This window comes from Labrus mixtus, chromosome 2 (genome assembly GCF_963584025.1).
Source record: "Labrus mixtus chromosome 2, fLabMix1.1, whole genome shotgun sequence".
In the NCBI taxonomy this organism is placed as follows: domain Eukaryota; kingdom Metazoa; phylum Chordata; class Actinopteri; order Labriformes; family Labridae; genus Labrus; species Labrus mixtus.
Window position 1 is genome coordinate 14,909,928 of NC_083613.1, and position 8,736 is coordinate 14,918,663.

The window sequence follows — 8,736 nt, forward strand, 5'->3', positions numbered from 1 at the left end:
CAACATGACCAGTGTGTACAAGACATAATAAAATTAACAGTTTTAGTTACAAACTCAGGAATAAAAGGAAAAAACTCAGTGTCTTCAAAAAGAAAATATGACAACAATGGAATAAAAATACATTAGGAATGTTAGAGAGACAAGAGCGGGGAATCATTGTGCATTAATCGGATATCTAAAACAACTCTTTAATTGGTCCAAAGTAAGTAGTGAAAGAATCTCAAAATAACAAACATGAAGGAAACGTGATTTTAAAAAGTACTGCATTGGAATGAGATGTTTCATTAGGACCAGAGTTCAGTTTGAAGCTGCAAACATGCCGTCAGTTCATCATCATGCTGATAAACGCTTTGTCCACAAGCTGCTCACGTTACATTTGGGCAAACAAGAAATGCAACCCGTTCAGAATTAAAGATAAATCACAAAAATGTCTCGGCTAATTTCCACATTCTCTGTGCACGCTGCGGTCCGTCAGCGCCGCGCACTACGCCGCCGTTTGCTGCCACCCTAATCAATGTTTTTTTTTCCACAGCGAGCGCCGCGTTCTGCTTTGTTTCAAATACGCTGGGAGTGTAATTGAACAGAATAGAGCAACCCAATATACGGACCTCAGAAAGACAAAGTAACATATTTTTTCTCTTTATTCCAGTGTGATCTTGTAGTTGCTGCTCATGGCTGCGCTCACGCTCCAGAATCAGACTCAGTGGGGCGGGGCGCACGGCATCCGACCAAGCAAAACTGTGGCGCTGACTGAACGCAGCTTGCACAAACTATATGGAAATTGGCAGTTAAGGGATGAAAGCAGACGGCAAACGGGTTCATTATTAAAGAAGCAAATTAAATGAATTTAAGAAACAATGAGACAAACAAAAGGAGTGTGAATCAGTCAAATTTGATTAAAGTTGAGGCAGAACCGAGTTTAGTTCATGACAGCAGAAAAGAGACGCTGTTCGACTATTCCTTTAATCTGGGAGTTCTCAACATGAAACCTCTTTATACTTTTTGTTTTAGGTGAGCAAGTTGTTCATTTGTAGAACTGCTTCAGCCTGCCGCCATGAAATAGGCTGTAACAGCTGCGACGAAATCCTCAGATGAAAACGAGGCGAGTTATTTTCTATTAAGCTCAAAAAAATCTCTTCTTCGACTTCTTGTGTCAAGAATTTGCTTCAATATTTCTGATCCCTCCCGAACACTGTGGTTGAATACTTTACCATAACAGCACAAAGCGTACTCTGTGTGTGTGTGTGTGTGTGTGTGTACCTTCGAGTTACAGGATCATTTACAAAAACACAGTTAATCATAGAATAATTACAAAAAAAAAAATCTACTCAATATTAAATTAGTTGCATAAAATAATCTGTATCAGAAACATTAAAGTCGCATCACATTCATTGCTCCCTTTCAGTAAAAACCTCCGCTCACTCAGACTTCACAGCTTCATCAGGATAAACGTGCAGCGACGACTCAGACGAGAGGGCTGGACTACAGGACACGTTCACCTTCTCCAAACCGTCTTTGAGGAATCCGGATCAACAAAGCCTGAAGCTCCAGTTAGAGATAACGTATCATGAAGCTGGTTTTTACCCGTCTTTGTTAGACTTTGAGTTTGACTAGTATTCTGTTTCGTTACCATAGCGACACAAATAGAAGTGATAAGCACCCAATATGTCGGACAAGGGTTCAAACTATATAATTAAAATTCATGTCAGAAGCATTTTTCGCAAGCGTGGTTTCTGTGTTAAGAGTCACTTCTAATGCTGATTTATGTCAGTGTTCATTTTTCCGTTATTGATGCTATAGAAAAGATGTATGATGTCATGATTGACAGCTCTGTTAACAAATGAGGCCCCTGAAGCACTGTGTGGGATTAGAGTGGAGGAGGAGCGGTGAGAGGAAACGTAATGAACACTAACATAAGTTAGTGGAAGCTGCGTGATGTCATAAAGCGACTCCAGCAGCTGATTCCTTACTTTGCAGACTTTGACTCCGAATGTGTAATCTGTCAGCGGCCATCGTGGGAGTATTTTGGCTTCACTTTTGTTCAACAGGTTCAGATGCATCGGCCATTTTTTAAAAGTGTTTTAGCTCCTTTGCATCACAATGCGAGTACATGAGATTCCTGATGCACACAGTTTGATCTACGCTAACTGCACGGCCTTCTTTTGTGGCGTTATTACTGGGAATGTCAATGGCAAAATTATGAATGAAAAACAAGAGAGGAGCCAGCTTCATGATACTAAAAACTCTGAACACCAATTTACCCATTAGTCTCACTTCTTAGTCCAGCTCTCTGATCTGAATGTCTGCACTGCACGTTTCCTGGTCTGATGTTGAAACACTGGACCAGGTTTTAAAATGACACCCTGCTGCGAAATCTCCAGTTTGCTCCTCCGCTAAAGTGTTCTATTTGTTTTCTAATGACGAGAAAGATAACGCAAGGTCACTGCAGCTGCACCAAGGTCGAGTTTTTTTAAAGAAGGTTTAGAGGAAAATGTTGCTGAAGAGAAACAAGCAAATAATAAAACAACAGTCCGGGGACTCTGACAGGTCTGAAACAAAAAAAATATGAAGGTCTGGACTTTTCTTTTGTTGTGATATTTCCAGTAAGAGGAGAAGGAGGAAGAAGAGGAGAAGGAGGAGGAGGGGGAGGGTTGATCGATGGTGACATCAGTCTTATTCTCATTCAAACAAACGGAACACTTTGAAGAGCAGCCACATGTTTTTATCCAGAACAAGTCCGAGGTGAAAGACACAAACCGTCTTTATTTGTCCTTCTTGGACTCTGGCTCCTCCTCCTGGGCATCGTCTACCTGCTGCTCTGGCTCCTCCTCCTCGGGGACCGGGGGGAACTGTGATTGGCTGAGCTTTTCTCCTTTGTTCTTGTTGAGCTTCTTGGACTTCTGGTACAGTTCGTTCAGGTTGAACTCTCGGATGATGTTCTCCTGATGCAGCGGGACAGAGACAGTCACTGATGTGAGTTACTTTGAATTCAAAAAGATTTCAGAATTAGGTATCAACAAAGTTTCAGTGCTGACTCTTCTGTTACTACCTCTTCCTATACTAATGTCACTAAGAATAATTCACCCACTAATGCCGTCAAAAGGTGTACAAGACACACTGTTACTATATTTTTTTTCTCATCTAAAAAGTGAGCTATATACGAGAGAGGTATTTAATGGTGCTATTATCTGCAGCTGCGACCATCACAGACTGCACAAGATCTAACTTGATAAAAATTCATTCATCGAGTATTGCAAGCTGTGCCGGGGTACATAGTTACACAGACCAGGCTGGTGGCACCACTTATCACCTTTTCTCCCTCATCAGGTCATAATCCAGCGGTTAAAGAAAAAGGTGGTATACGTGTGAGTGAATAAAGATGTGGAGTGCTGGTTTGATTGATAAGACTCCTCAACTAAAGAGGTGGGCAGCACGACTCTTGGCAACTCGGTTGCAGGTCCATTCTTCTCAACTTTCATTGTTACAGCAGACTGAGAGCTCAATACCATACAGGGTCGACTTCACTGAATGCAGTGGATATCATCACACAGGAAGACATCTAAAACCTGTCTACCTATCATTCTCTGTGTGACTCATACCATGCCGCAGTACGTGGTGGTGATAATAAATAATATTCATATTAGGAATATGAATGTCCTCCTGTGTAAACTGTATAAGCAGCTAATAGCCCTATGATTATTTCACTGTTGGTCATAATGGTGGTCCTTGGAGAGCCAAATATTTTCTGAGGTGTTTAAACATCATTCTTCAAAAGCACCTGAGCCCCTTTAAATGAGGCTGAAAACATCTCTGGAATGAACGGTTAGCTGGAAATTAATGAGACACAGATCTTAAGTTTACTGGCCAGTCTGACCTCAGTGAAGCTCCATGACACCGCTCTGCACTTCTTGTCCACCTGGGGGCGCCGCATCACCTCCTTCCCCCCCTGAAACAACACCAGGGAGGGGAGCTGTTTGGACAGCGGGGACGTAGAAACCCTGTACCTACAGAGCAGGAATAAAAACCGTAAGAGACGACACGTTCACATTTCTCTCCGTCTACCGTCTTAAGATAAAACACGACTTACTTCTTCGAGACCTCTCCGTAACGCCCGATGTCCACTTTGCCAAACTTTAGACCGGCACAGTTATACCTGAAACACAAACCAGAAATACTCACTCCTGTTCATGCACTCGATATTTTTTGGAAGGGGGGGGGGGGGGGGGGAGTCTTACTTTAGAGAGAGATCAGCGTATACTGAAGCAAAGGACTGACACTCTGGAGACCAGTTGGCGAAAAATTCAACGATCCACGTCACACGACTGTCTCTGTCCAGCTCATCCTACACACACACACACACACACACGTGATTAAAGTCTTGAGATTAGGTTTCTATAACTTTGATACGATTCCATTTAACATCCAACAACATCAATACCTGTTTGGTTACCACGGCAACATAAATACAAGTCCTTGGCAGCCAATACTGCCTAATTTCTTATTTTTTTAATTACATCATAATGGAGATGCACTCCTGCATAATGTCTAGATTGCACAAATACATCGGCAATTCTTGTGTATTGAAGTGTTGCCAACATATTTGCGCAATCTATCTACGCAGTGCTCTCTCTTTCTTTTACCTGCGGCAGCTTTTGGTTACAAATATGACTGAGCATATGCAGTTTCTTAAAGCTTCAGCACTTTAATAATAACATTCAGTAAAACAAAGGAGACGGTATAGTTTCAGAACAAGAGGCTTCATAAAGAATGGATGAGGCTGGATGATATAATGTGAAGGGTAGGAGGTGTGAATTGGCGCTATACAAATAAAAATTGATGAATCAGATGGATAAAAAAGAAAGCTGTGAGAAATGGACCAACAGATGCTTCTTCCATCACTTTTTACTCACGTCGATGGTTTTGTCGCTGAAGTATTTGATGTACTCGGGTCCCATGTAAAGAGGAGGCTTACAGGTCATCATACACACTGAGGAGCAACACAACAGGATGAACATTAGGACTTATTCACTTAATTTGAGACAAAGCCGTTTTCACATATGCAAAAACACACTGCACTCCTCCTGAGGTAAAACGTGAAGTTAAAAAAAAAAACGGAAGTAGCGGACGAAGCACCAGAGTCTGCTTTACGACGCCATAATGAGAATATGGTTGCGTGCAAAGACTCTATGCACCTTGCTTCAGTCACAGGATACAGACATCACCGCCCTGTCCAACTGGCTCGAGGTGAATTCTCCTGATTATATCCTGCTCCGTTCTCTCATCAGCTCACTCTGACTTGCTTTGGGAAATTACTAGGGGGCTGACAGGAGAAACCCCGGGTTGGGGGGAAAGTCCGAGTGAAAAATTTGGATGTTTGCGTTCACACATGCAGCACCTCCAGGAGTTTTCTGCAGGTGTGAAAGCCCTATAAACGATCAATTTGTTTTCTGATTGCTTGCTTATTGTTTTAAACGTGCCTAATAAGGAGAGGGGAGTCGTTCGCTAAGAGTGGTCCTAACTTTATAAGCAAGGAGTCTATTGTTTTACTTATTTCAGGGTCTATTTGACTCATAGATACAGAATGTTTTTTAATGCTTCAGTAAGCGCTTCAGCAGCTGAAAAGTCAGTTGATGCATTTGTGTATGGTGGGACTAACCGATGCAGAGCGTCAGGTAGAGCAGTCCCATCCTGATGTCCAGTCTGAAGAACAGGATGACGTTAGCCACTTTGCTGAACAGGATGATGTTGCCCACGTGTTGCTCCACGGTAACTGACAAGGAGAGAGAGAGAGACGCTTTATGTTTTGTTTTTCCAAAAGACATTAAAAACATTTAAACTGGCAGAAAGTAATGTTGCTCAATTTTCATTCAAAGTCCAGAGCAGTTCTGTTTGTAAGATCAAAATAATGCGGTTTGAGTGAATATGATAGTAGATATTCAGTAAAAAATCCATACAGGCGTAAATAAAAAAAAAAAGAGAATAACATTTTCTATATAAAACCAGCAGAACGATCTGATAGACAGAACATGGCCTTGAAAAACAATAATTTATGAGTTTAGAGGTAGAGTCAGTAAAAAATGTTTGTCAAACTGGGCCCCTCCTCCTGGGCTCGTCGCCACCAGAAGCGCAGAATCGCTGCAGGACGTGTGAACGTTAACTGCTTGTACCTAAACTCTGTGTGCATGGGTGAAAGCCAACCCAAAGTTCACCCTCGTTTTGGAACAAACTTTATCCACTTGGCGTTTCGCCCCATATGATTATATTTGATCTTCTTTGCGGGATAGTCAGTGTCCTTCCTATTCATATTCGCAGGTTTGAATCATGTCAAATCGCTGAATTGTAGCCACTCCTAAATCCCCCTTCAAGCTGTCATTGGCTGGGGGAAACACACCAGCTCCCCGCCCAGAGACAACCAAAACAAACCATAACATGAAAATCCAGTCAAAGAACTCTCTGCAGACACAGTCACCACCACACATGTACAGAGGCCAAGAAGTGATTAAATACTTTTGTTAATATGTATTTTTTTAGGAAAAAGCTACTGACTCTTCCTTTCAGGATAACATTTTGCCCTGATCATGGTTCAATCACAACATGCATCCTGAATTTAATCTTCCTGAAACTCGATGTACTGTAGGCAGCAGTTTAGAGACACACTGTTATGTTATAAACTGATACAGGGAACAATGCTCCAATCTGGAAATTTAGAGCAAAAGGAAAACACTCACTCGCTCGTCTGTTTTTCATCATGACGATGGCACTGAGGAACATGAGGATCTCCACTTCTCTCTGTGAACACAAACACGATTACTAACCAGTCTGTTTACATCATTAAAGAGCCATAACAACATGTTTTCATGCAAGATGCTGACAGTACACATACTTTTGTTTTCAAGCTAAAAAAATAATAATACACATTATTGCAACTGTGTCGCCTTGGAAAACATGCAAGAGAGCATTTGCAAGACCATAATCTCACACTAGCATTTAGGAAAACTGTAATTGACCATCTAATAGTAAAAGGACCAATATGTTAATGTTAAAGAAAATACACATCAGTGCCTGAATAGTGTTCAACTTTATATCTAAAGCTTTATATATAAACTATAAAATGTATGACACTTTCTACAGCACGTGGACACCGGATGTTTGCAAGGCGACCTTGCGACGTGAAAACACGCAAGCATCCTTGACAATGTCATACCAAACTCCATATAAAAATATACACATTTTAATAAACGTCACTCTCTGAAGTAGATTCTTTCTAGCAATGTTAAACACATGTATGTTCACTGTTTAGTTGGGATCCACTGTTGATTTGGCTCACTATCTGACCTAGTGTAACCTTTTCCTTTTACCCTAATTGTTCTGCTAGCATCAGCTAGCTCCCGATAGCTTGTTACCTTTATGCCAATAATGAATGGCGTAATGTGACTACTTCAAGCTATCTCTGTCTTTTAATAAACACCCATGCAGAGTCTATGTGTGCCGTATACAAGATAACGATGTTACTGATGCAAAATAGTTGCTATTAAGATTTTAAGATGCGAGTTTCACGGCCCAAAAGCAAATCAGCATGAATTGTATATTTTTGTAATGGAGTTTGGCGGAGCTTTCTCTCCTTCAGCCAATATCAGCTGGCCTTGCCGTGATCCCTCTCCAGCGAACTCAAATGACAGACTAGCTGCCTAGAAGATACTGATTATATAAAAGACAGTGTAGTATTTAGTACAGACCCAGTCGAAGTCGCAGGGGTTGCCGTCCTCTCGCTGGGAGGACAGATGGTCGCAGATACCAGGCGTCTTGCGGACAGCTAAAAATGCTACAGACATGAAGAGAGAAGATACATAGTAAGGCTTCAGCAGCCACTTGTACACCAGCGGCAGGTGATACAAGAAAGCAAACAGCGGCGTTAGTAGGGCCATTTTTCTATCTTAGTGCCACACAAAAAATGAAACAGGAATCCTTCCCCGACAAGGCCGAGGTAACCGGAGGTAGCGCCGCTAGCGTAAAATGAATGCTCAGCGTTAACTGACGTCAAACTTGACGCTCCACAGTAGGCCGAATACTACTTCCGGTTTACACCTTCAAATTAAAACACATTTATAAAAACGTCATGTAAAGTCAGACATACAGAAGCATTATCTTGGGAAATAAATCTTACACTTGGTGAATATTATATATCATTTCGAATATTAATCATTTTAAATATGTTTCTTTTTAGCAAACTTAATTAACATTTGCATATAACGTTTTTAATTTGATGTAAAATATATAACTTCCTGTTTGCTATGGTTAATTCTTGATAGCTTAGTACAGAGTTGCAGGTTGTAGTCGCTAAAAGAAATACTCATTCAAAGGTGTGGAGGTCACTCAGGACGAATGTGTTACAACAGGCGCTGATTGGTGACTTAGAACAGGTCACTGCTGATTGGTTCCTTGTGAAACAATCATACCTGTCCCATTTTTAGAGCTTATATGAACTTAGATTGTGGAGTGTATGAATACATGAACTCAATGGTTTGTCCACTACCTTTTTAAAGCCTTGAGTTAAGGATTTTGGCTGCCAGCATGTGGGTTGGGGCTGCAGAGTGGCGAAAGTTATTCAGCCTAAGATCAGAGTTTTTTTGTTTTTTTTTATCTCGCGAATGAGCCACGTAGGCCTATATGCAATTTATTAGACCAGTGGTTAACAACTGGTCGAGTCTCAGGATCCACCACCAGCTCCTTCATGAA

General features: G+C 41.3%; 1 protein-coding gene across 1 annotated transcript; it reads right to left on the minus strand.

Annotated features, from left to right (window-relative positions):
* Positions 1-625: 625 nt before the first annotated feature.
* On the minus strand, positions 626-8,028 carry tmx2b (thioredoxin-related transmembrane protein 2b). The gene is made up of 8 exons (XM_061052936.1): positions 7,737-8,028; positions 6,729-6,789; positions 5,657-5,770; positions 4,911-4,987; positions 4,236-4,342; positions 4,088-4,153; positions 3,875-4,004; positions 626-2,942 (listed from the first exon to the last, which is right to left on the minus strand). Exons 1-8 carry the CDS (start codon positions 7,923-7,925, stop codon positions 2,763-2,765), a joined length of 924 nt encoding a protein of 307 aa, XP_060908919.1. The 5' UTR covers positions 7,926-8,028; the 3' UTR covers positions 626-2,762.
* Positions 8,029-8,736: the final 708 nt, after the last annotated feature.